This window comes from Pseudopipra pipra, chromosome 1, assembly GCF_036250125.1.
Source record: "Pseudopipra pipra isolate bDixPip1 chromosome 1, bDixPip1.hap1, whole genome shotgun sequence".
Taxonomy (NCBI): Eukaryota; Metazoa; Chordata; class Aves; order Passeriformes; family Pipridae; genus Pseudopipra; species Pseudopipra pipra.
This window is the reverse complement of record NC_087549.1, coordinates 134,625,548-134,650,764: the sequence shown is the minus strand read 5'-3', so window position 1 is coordinate 134,650,764 and position 25,217 is coordinate 134,625,548. Positions and strand designations below refer to the sequence as shown.

Genomic DNA, 25,217 nt, shown 5'->3' with positions numbered 1-25,217 from the left:
CTAGCACATGACCATATCCAGTTCTCCCAACTCCAGTTATTCTTACACATATATTTAAAAAGGCTCCAGACATTTACAGGAGATCAAGAAGTTTTGTATTCATCAGATGACTGAGAAAGGAGCGTGTTATTGCTTTAGTTTCAGATGTGTTGTAGGAGAAAATAAGCAATAACCATAGGAAAAAACATGAAATACAGGTTGCCAGATGTTTAAAGTGGCAACTCATGCACAGTGAATAAAATGTTGAGGATATGCTATAAGTTCACAATGCAAGAAAAGCCACCTGAGTTTTCTTAACCACTCATTGTGTATTTTATGTAGGTTCGAGCTAGTGCGATTGCTCAGGATGCTGATCAGAACTACGACTATGCCAGTAACAGCGTGGTGCTTCACTTGGAGCCAGGAGACGAAGTTTACATTAAATTAGATGGAGGAAAAGCACATGGAGGAAACAACAACAAATACAGCACATTTTCTGGATTTATTATTTATGCTGACTGATAATGAGTAAAAAGACCCACCAAACCAGTCCAAAAATGAAGCCTGCTCTTCTAAGTGATGGATTTGCGTGGCAAAAGTCAATGAAACAAGTACCCCAGCAGAGAACGACCACCAAACACCTCAGTAGCGGGGGAAAAAAGTCAAATGCTACCTGATTCACATCTGTACAACACAGAGAAATCTTATGTTAAAAAACGACAAAACAAGCTCAACAGATGTGCGATCCACTACCGCCAAAGCAAATACTTCCTCATTGTTAGTGTCCATGTGAATGAAGTTCTACATAGATCAAATTTTTACAGGAAAAAAAGCCCACCTAAGGACGCTGAGTTATTTCTTCAGTGTATATGATACTTTGATGTGTTATGATCTTGCTGCTTTATCCATACTTCAGCTTTGGTTCTTGTGACTTACTTGCTAACAATGATGCTTGGAGTCCACTGATAGTGTGGTGAGGAATGATTTTACAATAAAAGGAAGAGGTAATCAAAATATACTTTCTCTCTGCAAAGAAATTGTTTGCCTTGTACTTTTCTTACCCTTCCACTTAAAACTAGAAACTAATCATCTTCAAGCCTTAACTCAATGTTCCTGCTTTGTAGGTTTACATTAGACTTTTAACATAAAATCAGTCCAGTGGAGTTGTTTAAATTTTGTCTTTCCCTTAGCTGTGTTCTAAAAGAAAAAGGAGGATAGAAGAAACACTTTATTTTCCCCTGAAAAATGTAATAGTTGACAAACTATTCTGTTGGATCAAATCCCCGATTCCACCAAAGCCAATGGCAAAACTCCCATTGCTATTAGTGGAAAAGGGATTTGGCTTTTTTGATTTGTATACGTATAAATATATATTTAGACAATTATTACAGGCCCATTCTTGATGGTTAGTTGTGTAAATATTTAGAAAGCCTATCATCCACATCATCACACTAAGGTAGAGTGTTTTCTTTGCAGCAATTAGTTTTCATTAGTCTTTTAGCACTTAGTCTGTACTTGGGTACTATTTTTAATAAAGTAGTTATGGATTAATATACTGCAGATGTTCCACTAGAATTTTGTAGGAATATAATGGTTCAAAACCTTAATTGTCTTAGGTGTCTTGTCTCACTGAAGTTAATGGGATTCTTCCCACAAAGGAGGAGTGGGAGATCTGACACATAAGAAAATGCTGTCACATAGACCTTTTCCATGGAAGCTAGTTACCAGTTTGTAGTAAGGTGTGCCTATGAGATGGACACAGTTGAGCATATTACCAAAAATGATTAACACATATGCAAAGAAAGAAGCAAATATTTACATGCAAAAAAAAAAGTGTGTATTAAAACTTATTTTTCTCATTCATATATGTATAGATATAGATATATAAAATCTAAAAGAGGTTTAATCCATATAGAGGATTAATGGCTTGGAGAATTAAACTAAACACAAATACTATGAGTTACATAGTTATAAAAATGCTTTAGAATCAGTCATACCAGTAATGTCCACAGAATATTTTTATTCAGAAAATGGATTTATTATTTGTTTTGGTTTTGGGAGGCTGTCTGTTTCTCTCAGGTTAAAACTCGCAGATTTCATTCTAAACCTAAATTTTAGCAAGATTACTAAACAGTTCTTTAGCACAGTTGGTTATGTTATTTATTTTTAACATTTCGGCAAAATCAAGGCAACATTTCTATAAATCATTAAAGTATAATAGAGGCTACCCCTACCATTGCTATTTCATGTACTTTGCCTCAAGCAACCTTGTCTAATGTACTAAGGGTACAAACTCAGATTTATCTGCACTAAAATGTCTGAAGTGTCTGCCACTGTGACAAAAAAGCTCTCCAGTGCTGGCTGCTTAGCAAAAGTCTGATAAAGATTGTACACATCTCTCTAAAAATCTCATCTGAATAAGTGATGCTTCTCTTAAACAGAGCATGTTACTCTTTGTTTCTGTTTTGAGTCGTCCAATTCAAAACAAACGCCGAGTGAGTCTCGGCTGACAGAGAGGATCACCAGGCAAACTCATGTAGGGTTTATAAGGGGACATAGTGCTGCCAGCTGCTTGTGTATTATCCCACCAGAATGGTTAACGCTCTTACTTTATGACAAAGTGCCAATCTGTATTTGTACATTGTAGTGATTACTCCTGTTTTATTTCTATGAGGCAATTACTTTAATAACAAATGTGTAACTGAACTTGGTCTGTTCGCTCCACTGTTGTTTTACTGGTCAGTGCACTCACACAGCAGTGTAGCTAGAGATCCTCTATGTGTGCCACACACCGATGCACCAAGCTAGAGATCATTCACAACCAGCAGTGCGTATTTACTAAGGTGTTTATTGGAAAGGCTCAATACTACAAGATGTATATGGTCAAATTTGAAGAAGCTTTTGAAATCAGGCTCCCACTGCTACTGGATAACACCATTTTTTGAATAGATCACATGCCCTGGTTAAAGTTAGACAAGAGCAAAGAACACGCTTTATGTAAAAATCACATATAAGGCAAACATTTCTTCCTTTTTCATCATATCTTGATATACTGATTTGTAAAGACTTATATCACAACCTTTGTTATAACTATTAGAACTCATTAAAACTGTATTATGTAATATATTTTGACTTCTGGTGTTGCATCTTTACAAAAAGAAGCTGGTCTGTGTCAAGTTTTACATGGTCACTGTGAGATTCCAAAAGTTCATGATAAAAAAAATGTGATTAAAAAAAGACATCTGTAATAATACTGCACGTAGTTTAAGAGATCATCAAATTGCTTTATTCAAAAATATATTTTTCCATGTATTTTTTACACTTTCAGTTAAAATTAAGTAAATTGTTAAATTATAAAAAAAATTACCTTTTTAGATTTGAGATTTCTTTTGCCTTGTGTTGTCTACAGAAGCTATTTAAAAGTTACAGACCTTTCATCAAGCATTACTCAAAGAATACAAGGATAATGAGACGATTGTCAGTCTTACAAAGATTAAAATCAGCCCCCAGAGACAGGAAATTTAACTGAAAACCATAATTTCTTTCAAAGTCCAGGTGGTGCATCTTCAAAAGTAGTTTGGGGTAACATTCAATAATAGTATTAGATTACACTCTTGAAACAATTATTTTAAAATTTCTGTGGAAAAGATTTTGGGGTAGGCTCATATTCAGTAAATCACTCATGAACAAATTTCCAGAAGGGAGAAGATGCAGAGACAGTACTCAATTTTGATGTTCTAATTAAAAAGGAAATTTATAATCAGTTTGTTTGCATCTCCTTAATAATTTTCAGTTTCTCTGAAAAGAACCAAATTTTAAAATGACTGCTCTCTGGAAAGAAATTTGAATTTTATCAAGCTTCTCTACAGAATAGGAATAATTATTCATTATTCCTACTTAAAAGTCAACCACCGCTTTGGATTTGCTAGGAGTATTTTATCAATTTTATCTTGGGATATGCCTCTAATTAGCATTTTAGGAACTATATTTTCAAAGATATGTGAATATCCATGACCTCCATATTTCATCAACCTGTTCTTGGTGTGCACATCATGAGCCATCAGAATTCTGTCTTCATAGCCTTCATCAATCAGTGTACGAATCCTGAAAAATTAAAAGCACACCTGTCAGTGAAAGTTCTCACTCTGCAACAGCACAGAAGCAACCAGGATTTACATTTCTTATATTACTGTACTGCTGGACTCTATTATAGCAGAAAATAGTTATTTTAGGTGCTCAGAAAACATACTCCTTATATTTACTTGAAATTAAAACACATTTTTTATTGCATGAGAAAACCCCACTTCTGAAAACATACCACCACACATCTCAAAATGGAGAAGGAAAACTCTTTCCATTTGGCACATGGCTTTGCATTCCCAGTCCCATGAAGTTCACAGAGGAATTCAAGAGCTTCAGCATCACCATGCATGGGACACAGGTTTTATATACATGAGTAAGTAATAATTTCCTACCTAAACTCTTTCTCAGCAGGTTACTTCTTGCTGCTGTCACAAAGCTGATCCAATTACATTTGCTAATGACCAGACTCTGTGTGACAGGTCCTTTAAGAAGCCTGGCTCAATTGCACAAATACTTCCACATCTTCAGTTAAATCCTATTTAGCAAACCAGGTTAATAAAAATATGAAGTTGCCACCATCATGTTCCATATAGACAGTTATCATCCAAACACATTTCAAAGATATTCATTAAGGAAGAACAGAAATAAGACTGGCATGGCACAGTGCTAGCATGTGCCAGGAAATAAGAGGAGTGAATATGGCAACCCAGCTGAAAAGGTTTGGCAAAATGACAAGCCAGCTTGGAAAAAGAAGTAATCCGTCTGGTCACTCCCTTGGATCAGGACTTCTGTAAGTCCTTCTGTTTCATGTTTCACTCAGGTAGCCTTAATCCTTGATCAGCTAATTTTTTAGAATTTATTAGGTGAGTCTGAACACCTGTATTACACAACTGTTAAGCTTCCCAGTAAGCTTCAGTGCAGTTTGGCAGTAGATTCCTGCATTGAAGTGGCAGAGACAGACAGACCAGACCTGGAAAGTTCCTCATGTAGGCCAGCACTGTGAAATTCTGATTCTTACCTTCCTGACTGTGCTTTGATCAACAAGAAAACAGATACCAGTTTTATAAGTAACTATGCTGTATCTGAAAGCCCTTATTGTCAGTTTTTATTGCAATTAGTTATGAGGAGATGCATGTAGCAGGATCTAATCAATATGGGCAGCAGGAAGAAAGCACATAGGATAGATTTTGGTAAAATATTATCATCTTTCAGAAAAAAACACCATAACTAGTGCCATAGAGTGCACAACACTATGTATACCATAGCATTACAACATCACAAGTATCTACTCCAGCCTGAAATACAAAGAGACTATAGAATAGTATTATAGAATATGATGAGTTGGAAGGGACCCATCAGGATCATTGAGTCCAACTCCTGACCCTTTGCAGGACACCCCAAGAATCACACCATGTGCCTGAGAGCTAAATGCTTCTTGAACTCAGATAGGCTTGGTGCTGTGACCACTTCCCTGGGCAGCCTGTTCCAATTCTCAACAGAGAGTAAGAGCAATGGCACTGGGGGAACTAAGTTGTTTGCTGACCAAACATCATTTAGAATCATCTTCTTTCATATTTGGACTAATTTCACGGGTTGAGGAGGCATATGATCCTTTCCATTTCGTATTCAAGGCTCCTTAGTTTAGTTAGTACTTTCTTCTGACTCAAAACTGTCCCTGAACAAAAATCAGTATTTTACTTGCATTAGCAGTAGATTGCAGTCAAACTGCTGAAGTACACAGATGGCTAAACTGTGTTCAGTAGGTACATTATGACTACATAAGTTTATGTTTTGAATAGAAAAGACCTGAAGATATATTTTCCCTTATGTATTTTCATATAGAGGTCAATTTGATTTCTACCCCTCTGGAGCTGTTTCACAAAACAAAACCCTAAGGATTTTGCCACTGCCATCTCGAGTCCATCGTGGGTGCATCAATATCCATTTAGGGGCACTTCTAACTCGAATGCACATTTTCACACCACACAATGAGAAGACAAACTTTTCGTCACTTCTTCCTGTGAACAGCCTGCAGCAAGAAATACTCAAATGCCAGAGAGTTTAAGGAGAGACATCAGTGGCTGAGCAAGTATTATGGATGGAATGAAAACTCTGCCACGGTTGAACAAGCACTTGTTAACCAAGGCATAGTCCTGTTCTCTATATGTATTCCGCAGTGCTTCCATAGAAGCTGACCTTCCATGGCACAGGAGAGGGGAGGAGGCACAGGAGAGGGAGCAACTTTATCCATTCTAAATGTGAAACCTGCAGATTCATTGCAATAGTTTAAAATACTGAGTGCCAGACTGAGAGCACTGTTAAGAGAGAGAAACTATTCCTAGTGTGAAAAGCAGCAGCAAATGCTTGGCAGTGAGTGGAAGAGTAACCACGGCACCTTCTTAGGAGGGAACAGTTTGAAAACAGAAATTAGTTTCAAGGTTAATCTGACAATGAGGGGGAGAGAAGCTATGTCTGAAATATAAGTGGAAGCTAGAATTTACTTCATTAGTGATCAGAGATCATAAAATCTTTCTCATCAAGGAGAACATAAGAACAATTTTTGACTCTGGAAGGTAAAAAGACACAGGCAGGATGGCACCTCGACCCTCAGAAACCTGCCACTTCACTGCCCACAAACACTGTGGACAAACAGCACAGAAGGATCACACCTCCAGATAGAGTGGAAAGAGTGAGGTGCCCATTCCCAGCTGATCCTACCTTCTCTCAGACAGTTTCTGCACAGAATGCATCTCCTTGGCAATACCTTGTGTTAGCACAGCACAACAGATTTGCTGTGCAGCTGAGCTGAGACTGCAAGTGCTGATGAGAAGCAGGGAAGAGGTATCCTGCCAGTGGGGCCAATATTTTCACATTGTGAGTGAGTGTGAGGAGCATGAGAGCTCTGAGGAGACAGGACTTGCATCCTTCAAAGGAGAGAAAGGGCAAAAGGAAAGGGGGTGGAAAGGTGATAAAGTGCTTGGGACAAAAAAGGCAGTTTTTCAGGAGAGAAGCACAGGATCAAATCCACCCAAAACAACCAGCAAGTTTTGCTGGGTTAGCACACTACTGAGGAGATATAACAGGCTCAGATGACGCTTAGTAGCAGCACTAGGTTTCCAATGGTATGTTTCAAATAAAAGCCAAACCCTAACATAAATCCAGTATCACCACCCTTTTTTTTTAAACAGACTGTATAAATGCGGTAAATTATAAAATTCAACCAGATCAGCATGGAATTAGGACAGAGAATGAAGTTAAAAAAGCTTTTGATGTTCTTCTCAAGTAACTTTGTACAACACTATGATTCTGCATCTTCCTCTGCAGATAGAAGAAATGATACATGCTGCTCTAAGGGTGTGACTGCAGCAGGGGGAAACGGCATTATTTTAGTATGAAAGAAGACAATTTTGAACAGCAAGCAGAATCACTCTGTGATGGTCTTAAGTACCAATAATATGCTTTTGTCAATGGCCATGCTATAGCTTAAACTGCATGGGAGCAGATACCTTGCAATTCTTTCATTGTCGCTCGGCATGTCAATATCAGGATGGAACTGGTAGTGAAGAAATTCTGTACCAAATAGGTCATACTCTAAATAGCATCCAAGTTTAGCAAATTCCAGAAGTTTCTTTGTATCAAATATGGTCCTACAGAACATAGATAACACAGAGTCAGCACTGTAAAACAGGAATAAAATATCTCATGGCATGAGGACAGTAATTTTGTGACCTCCTACTTGCAAGGAAAAAAACCAATAACCTAAGATTTAATTAATCCTTTTGAAAAACAGGACTCCTACTTGACACATGCAACTTAAGCTGATACCCAGCATTGTCCTTCTCATATTCATTTGGGATTTCATGCGTTTTAAAAAAAACCCACAAAAAACCCAACTCTTTCCCCACGAAATAATGAAAACATCTATGATAATCTTTAAATGGAAAGAGGAAAGTTACTTACTTTTGATATCATTAACCCCCTCAACAGACAACCTAACCAGGAAGGACATTAAAGGAGGAGGTTAATTCATAGTGACATTTAGAAAAAAAAAAAGACAATGGATTACTTACACAAGGCAGATTTACTTTCCCAAAAGACTTACAGAAGACAGCTCCATCCAGGGCTTGTTTCATCCATCACACACCGGTAATACACAACTTTGTCTTTAGTTTCTATTCTGTACAGTGATGTTTCTAGATTGCCATTAGAACAGCAATATATCATTGTTTGCACTGGGATCTGGCCAGAACGCCTTAAGGAAATGCTCTCACCAAAATATATAATGGCACTGTGAGTGCCTGGGACATGGGCTTTACAGCAGATTTGAAAAGTGAAGGAACAAAGCTTCTAACACATATCACTCATTTGGAAAAGAACAGCAACAGAAATAAGAGTTCTCTGGAATATTCTGGGTTTTCTTTGAACAATTTTTACCAAGTGTATAAGCTGTCCAAAGGAAACCAAAAACACTCAAATGATACAATTTAATCTTTATAGCCACAACACAATTTTTTTCATCTAATTAAAAACCAAGTTTCCACAAGAACATCACAGTTAACCAAAAGGGCAGTAGTTAAATTTTTTTTTATTATCGCAGATATTGATGTCACAAAGTTGTTTTACCCTATACAATTACATCACAGTCTGTTGCTATGGAAATGACTGATGTCACACTTTCAATATTATGACTTAACAACAGGACTGAAAGTAGGAGGAACAGATGGGTTGAGAGAGACAAAACCCTTGTTCAAACAAGCCTGCCATCAGCAGGAGTCTAAGACTTGCCAACTGTAATTAATAAAAAATGTTATTATAAAATAAATATTACAGTTTACAGAGACGAACATTTATTACCAAATGATTTTTTCAACTGCAGAGCAAGAGAACAGGTTATTTTAGATCCAGTCCTGCTTGGTTCATGGGGAGACAGTTGCCAAGAGTATTCAGTCCTGGTGCACATAGCAAAAACACCCAACAATATATTTCAAAATCACAGCCCAACAATTTCTTTTTAAGACTATTGTTACTGTCATGCTTTTGGTGCTCTGTCCTAACGAAGAGGAGAGCTTAGTTTCATCAGCCATTGGGTCCCATTGTGAGCTATGGGGATGTAGCAACAGCAGCAGTACCCAGCTCAGATTGTGGATCTCTGTGCTGGAATTGGATGTTTGAGCAACACTGTGCCTGAGCTGCCCTGAGCTCATGGAAAAGGACACAGTGATTCTGTAGTTTGGGCCTCATCTGTAAATCCCCATGGGGACAGCCACCAAACCATTATGAAGCCCATATTCAGAGCAGTTGCTTCGTGAGCCTTCTAACAAAAGCTAAAAGTGAATGAATGTTGATCCCTACCAAGATACCTTTTTAACCTTAACCCCTAATGAATGGCCAAAGCCAAGGCTCAATAGCTTTTGCTTCCCAGCCTTTAACTGCACCATATGGACACATATTCCATTATGGACACTTGCTACCTTTTGTTCTAAGATGCTAAATTGCAAAACATGGTAGCCAGTATTTTAGCTTTACCATTTCATTGTAAATCCACTTGCAAACTACCATTCTGCCTATGTCAAATGCAGACAAGAAATGTGGAGCTATGTACAAATTTATCTCACATTTAAAGGACTGGGATGCTCCCACATGGATTTTTCTCACTGGAGGAGACTTAAAATGTTAAATGCACATTGGAAAGCCAAACTTCACAGTAGTTTATGTTATAGCAAGTGCCAACCTGAATGTGTGAAAGTAATGATAGAAAGAGATATAAGGAAATGTCATATTGTGCATCAGTGGCTGTAAGTGAAACTGCACCACTGTCTTGACTATTTTCCTGCTTATATTGCTTAACTTCCACCAATAAATTACTTAATTCTTAAAATACTTAATTCAACAATTTACAACAATGTATAAAGGCAAAAAACCCATAACTGTATGTTTATGTTTTATCAAAATGGCTATGTAAGTACTGATATCTGCAGCTTTCTCAGTTGTCTTTCATTAGAAGATTTAAGTGATCAGTTTTTCTTTAAAAAGGGGAGGAAAATGCAGCCATAGATACGATGGAATGCAGGTAAATACATAAAGGAAGTCTGTATCATTTATAAGTAAAACAAGGAGCTTTGCCTACAAAACACCTGTACCTCAATTTGCTACCTCTTAGAGCCTACAACTATCAGAAATTTGGAGCACAGTGTTGTTGCCTATACTGCACTCACACTGAGGGCAAACAATCCAATTGCTGAGAATCATATGACCACAAACAGTCTCCATTATTCAGCAACTGGCCAAACTAATCAATGCTTGGACATATTCCAGCTCACCGTGAGCAACACAAGGTCATACAAAACTGATTTGGTAATAGAGGCTGTATTTCTAAGCTGGAGACAAAAAAGTATCCCAGTTTCTCTCCATGCCTGATGTGGAGCTCCTGGGTTTTGTTCTTGAGAAAGCTGTAAGTTAGCCACCCGGACTATACCATGAACTATTCAAAACCCAACTATTCTCTTTTTAAGCAATATTTCTTCTGTCTGGTAGCAGAACATTAAAAATCTGCCTTCTGCTTTGACCCAGAATCCAGCAAAATCAAGTTTTCCATTAGCTTCTGTGAGATTTTGGTAAGGCCCTTAAGAGTGATCCAGTTTTCAAAAATGCTAGAAGCCCAGCAACTTCCCACCCGATTTGGTGAGAGCTGCTCAATGTCCAATGCTTTGTAAATACAGGGATTTGTTCAGGGATACAAATTAATGGAATTCTGATTTTTAAAATGTGGTTACACTTACTCCTAATCTCTCTCCCAGGCTTTCAAAGAGAGCATTTAAAATACCAAAGTCTCTTCATCAATAGGAATCTAAAAGCTGATCCTGACTGAAGTGCTGGACACCAACCAAGCTCTATAAAAGCACTTATTTTTAAGACAGTAAACTTGAAGATAATACTTTATGTCAACTATATCCAGCATAGTTCCATAAACCCCAGTGAGCTGTGGCAACACTGCTGGATGAACAGAATTGTCTGCTTACCTGTCCAGGTGAGACATGACCGTCTTTGAAGCATCAGCCCCAGCTTCCTGCAGAATGCGGACAATCTGGAAAGGCGAGTCGCTGCTCCTGCCAGGATGGATGATAACAGGGCATCCAAGCTGTGACTGAGCCTGTGCTGTTGCCTGGAGCACACGGTGTTCACTCTGAGTCAAAGGCCAGGAGCAACCTATTTCTCCCACCACACCACACTTGATGTTAGTCCCATCTGCTCCTTTGAGCATCTCATCAACAATAATGTTTGTCAGCTAGAGAACAGGAAAATGAGATTTTTGGTTATTAATACTATTTGTGTTAAATAGCATCAAATTTGGCCTATGGACACTGTACTTGTTATACTCCCAAGGTCTTTCTGAACTTATTTAATTAACAGCTGGGTGTGTGAAAACAGTGTAGTTAAAATCTGGTTTCTGTCAACTAATGTTATGCCAGCCATTCACTAAGACCAAAATAAAGAGAGAAGCAAATTAATTTAACAGTATCCGTTCGCACATTTGTCCAGGTTTGCCAAGAACACTGGTCTACATATAATTTGTACTGTGATTTAGCCTGAGATAAGTTTTCTTTAAAAAAAAAAGTTAGTTTATTCCCAAACCTGTGCCTTGCACTCGTGAATTGGCTCCAGACACAATTCAATGTAACTTCTTGCAAAACAAGGGCTCAGAGAATAAGGAAACCTTGTCATTCAGACAGGGAAGGGAAAAACTCTGGCAAAGATCCTGAAGAGACAAATTTAAGACAAATCCCGCTTATGGGAATGTGGATGTAAAACAAGAGGAGCTCTGCTGACTTCAGGACCACAAAAACAAAGCTTATCTGACAAATTTACAAGGTCAAAATTAGTTTGCTTTTAAAATATTCACAGGAAAAAAAAGACATCAGAATCTCTTAATAAAAGTAGTTTGTTATAAAATCTTTAGTTATTCTTTTCCAGAATAGGCCACACATCTTAAGCATACATTCAGAACTGAGCAAAAAATGGTTCTGATGGTGACCCGCCTTCTGGACTGGATGAAGTGCTCAGTACAGGACATCTGTGGGTCTCCATCAATCCCCCAAATACAGAAGGGAAACCTTTGCCTCAAGGAAACTATTTGTGTCAAATTTCAAGTGATGGAAGAACATTTAGGAAAAGCAGGACTGTTGCATACAGCTTGGGCCAGCTAGGGTCTAATTTTGTTGGCAGCACTGCTCAAGTTTTGATCATTGATTTTTAAAATGAATTTGACTCATTTGTGAACTGTAACAGATCTTTAATATTTTTCTCAGCTCCGTTCATTCACATTCACAGCCTCCTGCCTTGGAGATTTCTGTTCCCTCTTGCCTCCATCATCACATTTTCTTAATAAAAGATGAATGAATATTTATTATTATAGGAATATCTGGGGACCTCAGTTATTATTAACACATTGTCTTGGGCACGATACAAACAACCTGACGTAGACTCCCCTGAAAAGCCTGGACAAATGACAGAGAGGAGAGATATAACACACAGCCTGAGCAGACCAATGATTTACAACTGACCTATAAATATTGCAATTATTTATGCTTTTTACAAGAATGCTGGGTAAACTCACTGGGAAACAATTAGCCAGAAAAAAAGACAAAAGAGCTAGCAAGGATATACTCCTTCCTTAAAAATAGTAAAAAAACCCAGATAATTGGTGTTGTACCAGATGTCCACACATGAAATACTTTATTTTCCTTTTACTGTTGCATTATAATAAATCCCTCTGAGAAAATGGAGCTTAAGAACTGGAAATGCTGACAGATAACCCCAGCACATGCAAGTAGTGCTGCTCCAGCTATATTGTTGCCAAATACCTTAGAAATCATAGGAAATAAAAGAACCCTCTAGTATTGTCTTGCCTCTAATAAGGCATTTCTTTATTTGCAGCGCTGGGTGTCTATGTGGCCAACAAAAATCCTGTCTCCATACAGACACCAATACAGCACTTTTTCACCTATTTATACATTTTTAACAAAGAAATTAATGTCCATTGGCTCTAAATTACATAATTCCCTTTCATTAACTACAATTCTATACACTATTGGTTATAAATCTCTTGTTGCTTATACTAATTAGTTCACACTTTTAGTCTTTTTAGTATCTTTTTCCTTTGGTAGGGATTTTCCAACACAAATACTGAGCCTTTATTAGCCTTCTTAGTTATCTGCTGGTTTCTGCAAAAGGTCCTTGTTTCCAGATGTCCAGTTTCAACAATACATCTTTCTCTCATGGGCTTTGTTCATTGAAGGATATCAGGGTTAACTTTAAGAAAACTTAGTTTTAGTACTTTTCCCAAGCTATGTTCTCAAAAAAGTTGCTTATGACAACCTGTTGCTATATGCTGGCTAAAAATGATTTAAGGCCTAACACACAACCTATGATTAATTAAAACAACTAATTAAAAGGTTAATTAGGATCATTAAACAAGTCAGGAAAGTTACATAATTTCCAACAACATCACACAAGCAGTAATGCTGTTCCCAAGTTTTTCACATTGAGAACCTCTGTATTTCATCTATTTTGCTGGAACTTCCGTCCAACTTTGGCTTACCCAGGGATAATTCACAGGAGAGGGACACTCAAGCAATGGTTAAGACTTACCTGCTCCACTGTCATGGCCTGTGTTTGAGAAGAATGAGTGGAACCTACATAAAACCCAGCACCAGCAATAATATGAACTCCAGTTTCTTCAGCAAGTTTCTTCAAAGTATTCATATCCCGACCAATTCCTGTAGTTGTGTTTTCCACAATAGTCCCACCACCTGCTGCTTTGAAATGCAACAGCTCCTCCTTCACAGCATCTGTTTCCTGATACAAAAGAAGGTTTTCTTTATGGCTGTAGGGATTTTGCTTAATCCAAAACAAGTTCTTCATCTCAATGGGCCCATCAGACAAAGGCTCTTGGCCTGGAGAAGGTGGACAAAAACAGCTGCTGTAGTTCATAGTCAAGTGCTCATGAGTCAGTGTATAGCCAAGGCAGTCTGGCTCCACAGGGCCCAAGACAGTCTGCACTTTCCCTCTCAAGGAAGGCATTTTTCTTCAACAAAAGGTTAAAAAAAAATCAGATCCTAAAAGAGTCTGAGAAGGAAAAAGAGAGGAAACAAAAACATTTCAGAAAACCTTTCTCAGGCAATTTCTGAATTCCCTCCTCTCTCACACACATAACTACACACTGTGTGTATTCACCGGGATGTTTTCAAACATTGTTCGCAGCAGAGTGGTCAGGATGAAAACCAAGGCATTGATTTTACCCAACTGCACTTGTGCTGGTACTCCAGCAACATAAACACATCACATTCCAGTACAAGGAAATCATCATCATTTACTGTGCTGCAGTCAGTATCACATTAAGACAAATATTTCCTATTTAGTAACAACCACTGTATGTTCATTTAGGATTCATTGCTCCTCAGCAGCTGTCAATTCTTGTCAGCTTGAGCCACCAGATGAATACGCTTGGCACCAAGGCTGAATATTTCTTACTGGTATGTTCAGTTTATTTATCTCTGTCCTCCAAGACTCACTGTCTCCCTCAGATACCAAGGAAGCTGTTTGTGTTTGGGCACCTTGTCTGCTCCTCCGTATGCAGAATGCAGGGATGAGGGTGATCACCTGCTCCTTTGGCTTCAACAGGGCTCAGGTTCTCCTGCAGCTGCATTGTGGAGGTCTGGAACAGCCCAGGACAACTCCTCTAAGGCTGACAACAGTTGCTAAAGATGTAGTGTGGCCCCCAAAGAGTGGTGGAGAAGTCAAAGTGCTTCACTGGCCAAATATTTTACCATTTAAGTACAGACCTTAATCTAACACAACTTATATGGCTCAGCATCTCATACACTTTTTTATTCATCTCTAACATGAAGGAAACAGTGATATTTCTCAAAACCTTATATGAGCAGTGGCAAAGACAAACATTGAGGCTACTGTCTGCAGTTGGTTCATGTCAAAGGCCCCGTGCCAGTTTGGCCTGACTCACTGCAGGTTGGAATTATCTGCAGCTCTCCCTATTGGGATTTTGTTTTTTTTTTTTTCCTTTTGGGAGCAGGAGTTCATGTTAGATCTTCCTGATGCTAGTCACAAAGGCTTGAGGATATATAGTTAAAATCCCTAGTCAACCAAAATCATCAGTTATGAAACAAAATACATGTTTAATCATGTCCAGAGGAAAGGACTAACTAGAGCATGCATTATTGATTAAAGAGAGAGGTCTTTCCCATTCCTGTCTCCCTTTTAGTGAATAATGTCATAAACATGGGTTTGTTACTGGTAAAGCCCTCAGAGGACATTTTCCTTTTAACTGCTAAAGTTAATCCACCAGGATGACAGAAAAACTGAAATCTGAAGGGCACTGAACTCTACATATCAAAGGGCACAGGAACATCAAGACCTCTTTGGAGGTACTTTGATCTCACGAGAAGCAGTCACTGTCAGAGCACCAATGCACAAGAGCGACCCAGCCCCTGGAAAAGGCAGCTATCACCTGCCTAGTGAAGTCTGGAGTGCTGGCAGTTATTGTAATATGAAAACTTGGCCATCCATAAGAAAGAAACGACTGACTGACTATGTTTACTTGCCTTGTGTAAAAGCAGACTTACTTATGAAGAACTGTTCTTCTAGGAATTTCGTTCTTAAACTAGTGTGTTAACTTGGTTGAGAAGGCAGAAGAATAATTACTCTCATAGAACAGACTGCTGGCTGATTAATATCATGATTTATTTTTTTGCCAAATAAGAAGTGCATGATTTCAGAAAATATTATTCTTAAGCAAACAATTAAAAGCAAAATACCTGTCTCAGTCAGAAAGTGCTGCTCACTGCAATTCAATTAAACTGTCCAACCCAGTCATTAATTCCATCCTTGAACAAGGCTGGTGTTCTACAGAGCAACCTACTATTCTGGAGAAAGTTCAATGATATGAGTCATTCTTACATGCACAGCAAAGTGAATGACAATTCTAAGCGTTACCTTTGGTTTTTTTGCCTTTTTTTATTTTAAATGTTAAATATCTACACTCTGGCACTCAGTAAACCCCTGACAGCATAAAGAGTGATAACTACGCTCTGCATCAGAGACACGCTTTTCTTTCCCCATGTTCACTGAGAATTTTCCAATCAATTTATTAAGTTAGCAAAACAAACCCATATACAAATTTTTCATACAATTAAATATACAAGTATTTAACTTCTTTTGATAAAGCTTGCACAAATTGATTACAGTCTGTTTCCTTAACAATTTTCCACTTCGGTTACTTAGTTATTTAATAGTGTAGTTACTCAAAAAGGCCACTCTAATTGAATGTGAATTTTTGCTCACTTTCAGATTATAGCTTTGATGAAAAGTTGACTTTCAGTATTTGTTCCCACTAATTCCTTTCTGACACAGTTAATTTAGACTACCCTCAATTAATCTGGTTTGCCCATTATGAAGACCTGTGGTTGCACATGTGAGATCATCTTATAGCCTGAGGCTGCTGTCTTCTGATTTATAACAGCAGGAAACATCTAAAATTACCAGTTCCAGTGCCAGGTTTCTCTTGTAGACACAAACCTGTTGATTTTTAGGCTCTAGATTTCACATTACAGCTCACATACAGAATTTACAGAACCTTTTGATTGAGATGAAGGATTTTATAAATATAAGAACCATCACAAAAATGGAAACTGACACAAACAGCATTTAAAGTAGGTCTAATTTTATCTGCATGAAAAATATGATTAATATTAATGCTTGTGCCTGCTTACTAACACAGTTTTAGAAACCCACTGCTTTTAATAAAAGAATTATAAAAAATAAAGACAGTCAACAACCTGTGACTGGAATAATTTTTAAAACCACTGTCTTGATATCTTCCCTACTGTCATTTACACAGACAGCCTACCCTGATTATGCAATAATGATACATTATTCCTAATAAGATTCTCTCAGTGGAATCAGAATTTAATTGAGTGTTTTTAAAACAGATTTTAGGTGCAAAAAGCTTTTAAAAGGAGTAAAGATTGCTGCTTAGTTTAAGTATGTATATGTTACTACAAAAATCAACTATCATATGCTTTACTAACAACTTGCATGCCACGTTCTCCACAGAACTTTCTTCTGAAAAAGTTTCTTCTTTCATACACCAAGTACTGAATTCATATCACCTCATTTAGCCATCTAAAATGATGTATGTCTTTTACAGAGCAATCATCTAGACCATTTTCATAGTGGAGATGGAAAGACATATTCACAGGCAACTCATGCAGGCTATTTTGAGTGTTTGTAATAGGACAGGACAAGTTACTTTTTGTTATATTATCCTCTTTCCATGGACTAAGGAGGGAGCCAAGAAACAATCCTGGACAAGACAAGTATATTCTAGATGGTCCTACACAGGACATGTGAATTATATTTCCCCAATCTTAACCCAGTCTGATGTGAGAGGGAAAGGTGCTGATTTCTATGACAGAAGATAAGCAGGTAGGCTCATATATGGAAATAATAGCTATTTTGGTTTTGAAAATCACTAATTTATGTGGTGGTATTACCAAGGTGCTCCTGCATAGACCAAGGCTTCTGTCCTCCAGATGCTCTATAAAGAGAGAAATAAATATTTCCTGAAAATGACATATTCAGACAAAAACAAAATGAGAACTGCCTTAAGATATAACCAAAACTTGTATTTTTTCACAACAGCCTTGAAACAATACCTTAACAGTTTTGTGATAAACTCTGGACAAATCTTTACAACCACCATATTTTATGTATGGTACATAAAATACAACTCTCACCATCAATTATTAAATATTGCTGAAGTAAATATTTTTCCCAGAGGTATTGTTAAAAGACACTTGCTGCTAAAAAGGTCATGGTACTGCATTCCTGAGTCTGGTAAAAACTCCAGAGTTCAATAGATGTTTTGCCTGAATACTGATGACAAGATTTGTGTTTCCGTTTTTCCCATCTGAAACCTGCGCTTCAGTCACTGTGTCATTTTAATGGTCTTGTAATGGGAAGTCTCCTTGGGTTTGGATTAGTTGCTTCCTACAGTAATCTCATATTGCTGAAACATTATAATCACATAAACACAGCTTCCACATGCTAATGCTGCATTTGTTTTGATTCGGTAAGCACATTTTAATGGCATTAGCACAGATTCTCTGTAGACTGGTATGGGAATCATTTTATTGCCGTTACATTACAATGTGAGATCACAGCAACACTAAATCCAGACTGCTGTGACATAAAATTTACAAAAAAGCAAAAAGAATGGCTCGAGAGGTATTTACTGTATCCTGAAAAAGTTAAATATGGTTGCCATTTAGAAACAAGGGCTGTCCTGGCTGCATCAAGAGCATTTTAAGCAGGTCGTTCCTTTTTAACCATGCAGTCCTGGGAAATGTGACAAAGTGCAGGTTCACTATATATTTACAGATGGAGGAAATGTTCTGAGCATTCAATTCTACTTTGAGCAACCCCTACAGAGCATGGAAAAGCCACAAATTAGAAATATATAACACATCTGCAGGTAATTACCATTAGCTAGTCTGTGCTGCGTTATCTCACTGTTCCCCAAACGTAAACATTTTGCGACAAGGGAAAAAGTCAGCAAGACAAAGGAAGAGGAGAGGCAGAGCATAACAGAACACAGGTAGACTATGTCAGGAAGAATTTAAAAAAATTAATTTCTCTCTTCCCCCTTGTTTCTGCCAACCCTGTAGAGGTTTACAGGGTGAAAGGAACTCAATACTGTCAGCACAGTTCTTCCTCTTCCTCAGCAGACAAGCAAGTTTTCTAACTTCTCCAAGAGATGGGTGTCAGATCTGCTTTACCTTCTTCAAAAATGTATTCACAGGTGCTAATTACAGGACAAACATGCCTGAAACATTCTCTCATACACAGGTTTCAAATAAGCATGGCTTTTTTGTTCATGCAAAGCGTCAGGGAAGTGCAGCTACAGGGGCTGTGGAGCAGAGCTGACCACAGCTGGCTGGGTGAGAGCAGCAGTATGACTGGACTTGCATCTGCTCCAGCACAGACACAGGCTCACCTGCCATTTAGTCCAGCAATTACCTCTGTATCAGTCCCTGCAAAGGTGTCCAACAGCCTGTGACGCTGCACTCCTACACAGGCGCCCTTACACCACTACTAGTTTGTCTCTATTACATGAGACAACAGCTTATCTTATGTTGCTTTTGGGTTATTTTGCCCAAGAAACAGAATTTGAAAATGGGGTAAAAGTACTGACAAAATGCAAATTGCTGGGCAAACTTCTGTCTCTTCCACAGAAAACGTCAGATATACTGCTCTGAAGGTGACAGATTATTCTCATTGAAGACTTAAATGTTCTTCCTCATCTTCAGAATTGCCATTGGTCAGAAGAGACATTGGTCTTTTTCCTCTCCCAAAATGGAACTATGAGATTATCATGATTTCCTGAACTTCAAGCTAACTCAGAAAAATGAGCCAAGGAAAATAATCTTACCTATTCAGAAGTAGTGGTTTTTTGGGTTATTTTTAACTACCTTCATACCTGTTAATTAAAAAAAAAGTATCATGACAGCTTTTCACAGTATGGCCCCTTGCCTACTGCAGAAGTGTACTAAGGGGACAAGGGCACACTAGTATGAACACAGGTATCAACACTGAGGCAAAGCTTTGTGTCCTAAGGAATGATGTCACATGGGAGAACTTTCATGCCTTGAATAAAGCTCTTATCAGAGAGGAAGGGAACACTTACAGTGCCTCTCTCCTACACAGACTCCTGTCTAATCCCAAAGGAGCATATATTGCAGCTCTTCCCTTAGTGGGGCACCTGCACTTTCCCACCTTTGGGTGGCTGTATCTTTGTGCAGTGAGTAAGAACTTCACCATTTCAGATATGTGTAATCTCTCAACCAGGTAGAAATTGGCCAAGAGATTCAAAGCCTAGAGACCCCCTATTTAAATATTTTAAAAGCATCATCTATCCTTACCTTGCCACATTTTTTCACAAAACACACTCAGAGTAGTGGGTTAATGCTGTAGCCCTCAACAATCTACCTCTGGTCCCCAAACCATTCAGAAGCATATATTTCCTTAAGAAGTCAAGCTAAAAGAAACACTAAAGATTGTTTTTCACTAGACTTTCTACATATGCATTGAGCAACCAAAAAATCTTTACACTATGGAAGTGAGAAGGAATACTAAAAGTAAGACTATATAAAAAGTTACTGTATGTGCTATGAAAAAAAATTAGGAGAGCTTTAGCCGAAGCCTTATATAATCCTACAGTGATAAAAGGAAGTCCCAGCAAAATATGCAGGTACACACACCACACCATTTACACTGCTTGAGTTACATTACATGTTTTACAGCCTAAAAGCAGTCACTTAAGCTTTAAGAGAAATTTAAACACCAGTACACCTATGGGAAAGGCCAATATATTGATCCCCTGCCCTCAGAACCTCCAGAAAGCACACTCTGGGATGAGAAGCTGGGTAAGTGAGAAGCAAAGCTTTTAAATGCTCCCCTGAAAGGTACGTGAAAATTCTTACTGTGTATTCCCTTCGTGGCTCAGTTAGTGGCAGACAGACAGACCTTCCAGCTTCACCCGGTCTGAGGGTCACATATAAAAACCAGATTGCTTCCTTACATTTGAACTGCCACACCAGAACAAGTGCAGCCCCTCATACTGACCTCGCAGTACAGAGGCCAAACCTTTGGATCAAAGCAAGCACATATGCTCAGTATATGACCATGTATGCCAATAGTGATTTGCCCAAAGAAGCAGAATCTAAGCCACTTTGTACTATGAGCAATTTTTCAATTTGGTTAAAGTTTAGCTGTTGTGACTAGAACAGTCAGACTTCTATTTTACCTTATTTCTGTGCAGATAACAGTCTCAAAATCTAGGCTTCTCTGAGCAAAGTCACATTGAAGTTTCTCTTCCTCAGAGAGACCAGCATACCCGTAAGTGTTTTTTCATTAACATCTCCTTTAGAAGAACTTCAGGGGATTTTACATTTTGGGCAGCTTCCAAAATTACTCTCAATAAAAGGTCAGATAAAAATTCTCCTCCAGGGTCAAACATTACATTAATTATATTTTACATGCACACATAGTGTTTTTAGGCCAAAAATCAGAACTGAAGTCACATTATGCTATATGCAAATATGGGCTGTGTCCTGCATGTTGATACATACATTTGTATTCTTAAGACTAAATGGAATCATATTTGCTTCTCGTGGGTTCTGGGCTACAAGCACATATGCTCTTTCCTGCTAGGACAACAGGAAGTAGGAAAAAGCCTGTGCTTTTCAGAAATGGATATCCAGTCTTCATTCCCTCTAAATTTCAAATTTGAAACCAGTATACATCAAACACTACTCTTGCTGTTATTCTCATTGACTTTCATTAGTTTAGTCTCTACTTAAGGTCACATACACAGATTTTCATGTGAGCTTAAACATTTCAGTAAGCATGTTGGGTGGAGCATTATCATTCAGTTGTACAGCCCTATCACCAAGAGCCACATAAAATCACTCTATGATCTTAACATGCAGAAATAAGGAGAAAAGGGATGGAGGTCTAAGACACCAAAGAACAGGTATCACCCTTCTCACCACACAAATCTCTAAGCAATGGATGACTGATGTGCATTACTACCTCCTGATCAAGACTGGACATTACTAGCTAGCAAATTCATATGAATGAACCTCAAGGTCAGCTTTGCAACAGAACATACCAGTCACTGATCCACTGAGACCTGTGAAGGTGGAAAAGAGCATGGGGATTGAGTTCAGTGTTTCATTCAATACTGCAGATTGCAGCAACTGAGATAAGCAGAGACTTTCAGAAAACCATCTTCTTTACTAGTGAGTGACAAGCTTAGATGCGCAGAACTAAATTCAACGTCCCACTACTGCAAACAACTACATCACAAAACTTGCAACCAATCTGAAGACCTACTGGAAAAAAAACATCCTCAGAAAAGCCTCAGAGTTTCTACTGCTATTGTTCTTTATGGCTGCGTAAGGAAATGGAACCTAAACACCCTTCTCAAGGTCTGCTTCTGCTCCAACAAGAAACTAGCCCACAAAAGAAAAGTTAATGTAAGTCAAGGGAAAATGTAAAGGTGATGTGTGTAACTTAATGAGTATCTTTTAACTTAAGAGACTGCCTTTACAGAGTCTGCATGCTTTGTCAGTGGTCAAAGTCAACAACCTGTTGCTTGCACAACTCCTGTTGTTTTTAAGTTCTTACCCCCAACGGGGTACAGCAGTGGAATAGCAGGAACAACCAACACACACAATTAAAAAATCCTTGCTACCCAGTCTAAAGTGAATAACCAAGAACAAAGTCCTGCAATGAACTTTACAAACCACCAGAGTTCAAGCATTAAAACCAGTCGAACATTTCCAGACCCATCTGAAAATGACCCAACAGCCAGAAGGTACACAAATCACAGCAAGGAAAAGAGTCAAATTCCTTTCATTGGGTGAATAATCCTCACTGCAGTGACAATGGACAAGGCAAAGACAACTGTAGGATAAAACAATTCTCCTTTTACACTTTGAGGTAAGATGCTGAAAAAGCAGAAAAAGGGAGAGTAGTTCAGCAGTACCATTCTTCTTTGGTCCCCCCTCCTCCACAGAAATTAGTTCAGGAAAAACCCTGTGGCTTTGGCTCAACAAAACTAGGGCTTCAGAGTGTCTTTGAGAAGAGTGATTCTACAGGTCTCTGACATCCAAGTTAAAAATTGTGATTTACTTGAAGCTGTCATATGAGGGATGATGGTGGTGGCCTTTCTTCTTGCTTCCATCTTCTCCAAGTAGTTAAATACTTGTAAAAAATATCCCATCTGTTGCTAGGATAAAATGCTTTTCTTGGATTATTATCCACGTATATATTACTATCAGACCAAAGACATGGCCACTCCTTAGAAAATTCTGAGGAAGCTTTCTAATTTGTGATCAGAAAATGACATTAAAGAAGAAAACCTACCCTACCAGTTTTGAGAAGATGTAACTTAGAACTAGGGAGATGGGACACTCCCTTCTCTTTCCAACATAGCTAGCAATCCAGTTATCCAGAAATACAGAAAATGTAAAAATGTTCAAAACTACTCTGAATCAAACTAGGGACTTGAACCTTAGGTTTCCACAGTTTAGACAGATTTCTATTCTCCCCCTACCAGACAGGTGGCCAGTCTGATGAAAGTAGAAGTCTCACTGTTTTCATGAACCTTAAGAAGTCTTCGTTTCAGCTTGTTCAGTATTTCAAGTTTTGAAAGGTGGGAAAAACATTTTAGATCTACATCAAGTGAAATAAGGAACAAAATTCACAGAATGTTCAGAGAAATAGTCCTTTAATAAACACAGAACTCACTGGTGCCATATGCTTCACTATATACTGATTTTTATGTGTGAGAAGCAAGCTGATGGCTCCCTAACCACAGAGGGAAGCAGTGACACTTGTTCCTGCTCCACCATGCATTAATTTAATAAGTTAGAACTGGTCACCTACATAAAATATAATTAAGCATCTGAATGCCATTATTGCCATCTTTGATTACAACCACAAAAATGAATGTGACGATGGTGACATAATGGCAAATATTATGTCTGTTAAATTCCAAACCATGAGAGGCATTCATAATAATAAATGACATTTATGTACTCTTTCATAAAACAATCCCAAAGTACCTGACAAAATGATACAAAACTACCTATTAGAAGCATCACTTCACCCATCACTGAAACAGCCTCCAGCAGAAAGAAGGCAACAACCTTTAAACACTACAGAACATATGACAACAGAGAACATTGAATAATGTATTTAACACAAAGCAGAAGGGAATTCCAAACAAGTAAAACAAAATTTCCCAAATGCAAGTGACCTCTAGCTAAAAATTTGTTTCGTTCAACAGCTATGACAAGCCTCTAGCATACAGAAGATACCATCCCTAACAACAGACACCTAAAAAGAATAATTATTTTTACAAGTATCTTAGAGATCATATATACATTCAAATACTTGCTAGGTTCGTCTGAGTTCCTCACAAATAGGACTTGTATGCTTCAACTTGAGGTCAAATTCATCACAATACAAGACCTGCTGCAGAGGGGTTGCCAAACACACAAGGTGACTGCCCAGCAGTGGCTTGGCTACAGTACTGAAGCAGACTTGGCAGGGGGACCTAAACCTCCCTCGTTCAGAACTTGCGCTCCCCTCCGCGCTCACCAAACCCGTGCAAGAGGAGGAGAGAGCAGAGTCTGCCACAGCTGTGTCTTGTAAAGGGCAGCGCGCCCCAGGCCACGGAGAACATGCACAGTGTGTGAATCCCAACAAGGCTCAGAGGCAAGTCTGGCGCTTTGCCGTTGAGCCTTGTCAAGCTTAAGCAACTCTGGAAGCATCTTGCACAGGGATACGGGTGCTTCCAGATGGAGAGTGAGCTGCAGGCAGGCTCTGAAGGTCCCACTTTTGGATTGAGGCATTTGTTCCTTCCCAGAGCCACCCTCGGGGACTGTCGGGAGGGAAGTACTAGAGGGGACGTAGTTCCAATATTTAACTTGTTATGACAGTACAAATATTAAAAATCAGCGGTAAAAATAGCAGCGTAGCTGCACTCACACAGTTAAGCCGCCTGAGCTCGAAGGTTACTCTGCTGGTAACTATCATCTGGTCCTGTGAAACGATTTTCCAGAGAGAAGGAGGTGTTCATCCCCTTACACTCCTGACTCAGCGCCCTGTCCCGGCCACTGCCCCTCGTCCCGCAGCCGCCCCCTCCGCCGGGGCTGGGCCGGGCCCCGCCACAGCCCTGACCGCACCGAGCGGCGGCCCCGAGCCCCGGCACCCGCCCGTGCGCTGCCCAGCCCCGCGGCACCGCCAGCCCTTCCCGCTCTCCCGCCCCGGCTCTCCTGGGCCGGTAGCGCAGGGCTAGAAAGCCGCTCTCGCCCCTCAACTCCGGAGAAGTTTCCCGGCCCGGGCGCCTTGTCGGGCCGAGGGCAGTAAGGGCGCGCCCGGGAGGCGGCTCTGGGCCGCGGGAGGTCACGAAGCCCGCCGCTCACCCCACAGGCAAGAGCCTCCACAGGCAGGAGCCTCCGCCGGCAGTACCGCACCCCGGCAGGGCCCCGGCTGGCCGGGAGCCGCGA

At 39.1% G+C, this 25,217-nt stretch overlaps 2 protein-coding genes across 6 annotated transcripts in view; one reads left to right on the top strand and one right to left on the bottom strand.

Annotated features, from left to right (window-relative positions):
- C1QL3 (complement C1q like 3) overlaps positions 1 to 3,105 on the top strand; it is an 8,529-nt gene extending 5,424 nt beyond the window's left edge. Inside the window, exon 2 of the mRNA XM_064678983.1 lies at positions 322 to 3,105. Within this exon, the coding sequence (XP_064535053.1) occupies positions 322 to 501 (180 nt within the window). The 3' untranslated portion in view covers positions 502 to 3,105. The remainder of the gene's footprint in view (positions 1 to 321) is intronic.
- PTER (phosphotriesterase related) lies at positions 2,808 to 25,217 on the bottom strand. Of its 5 annotated transcripts, none has more exons than XM_064678964.1 (6): positions 25,134 to 25,217; positions 17,631 to 17,674; positions 13,711 to 14,015; positions 11,082 to 11,347; positions 7,569 to 7,709; positions 2,808 to 4,083 (listed from the first exon to the last, which is right to left on the bottom strand). In XM_064678964.1, the coding sequence occupies exons 2-6, from the start codon at positions 17,644 to 17,646 to the stop codon at positions 3,873 to 3,875; spliced, it is 939 nt and encodes a 312-aa protein (XP_064535034.1). In that variant the 5' UTR covers positions 17,647 to 17,674; positions 25,134 to 25,217; the 3' UTR covers positions 2,808 to 3,872. The 5 variants fall into 5 exon arrangements, 4 of the variants coding, with proteins under 4 accessions (XP_064535034.1, XP_064535014.1, XP_064535024.1 ...); XM_064678944.1 differs by lacking the exon at positions 25,134 to 25,217 and adding an exon at positions 24,697 to 24,838; XM_064678954.1 differs by lacking the exon at positions 25,134 to 25,217 and adding an exon at positions 20,619 to 24,121.

Excerpts from the sequence above, each read along its gene's own strand:
- PTER (XM_064678934.1), bottom strand. The coding sequence starts at position 14,142 with ATGCCTTCCTTGAGAGGGAAAGTGCAGACTGTCTTGGGCCCTGTGGAG. Across the intron at positions 7,710-11,081 it reads GTCATGTCTCACCTGGACAG|GACCATATTTGATACAAAGA; the intron begins GTAAGCAGACAA and ends TATGTTCTGTAG. Across the intron at positions 4,084-7,568 it reads GACAATGAAAGAATTGCAAG|GATTCGTACACTGATTGATG; the intron begins GTATCTGCTCCC and ends TTAATTTTTCAG.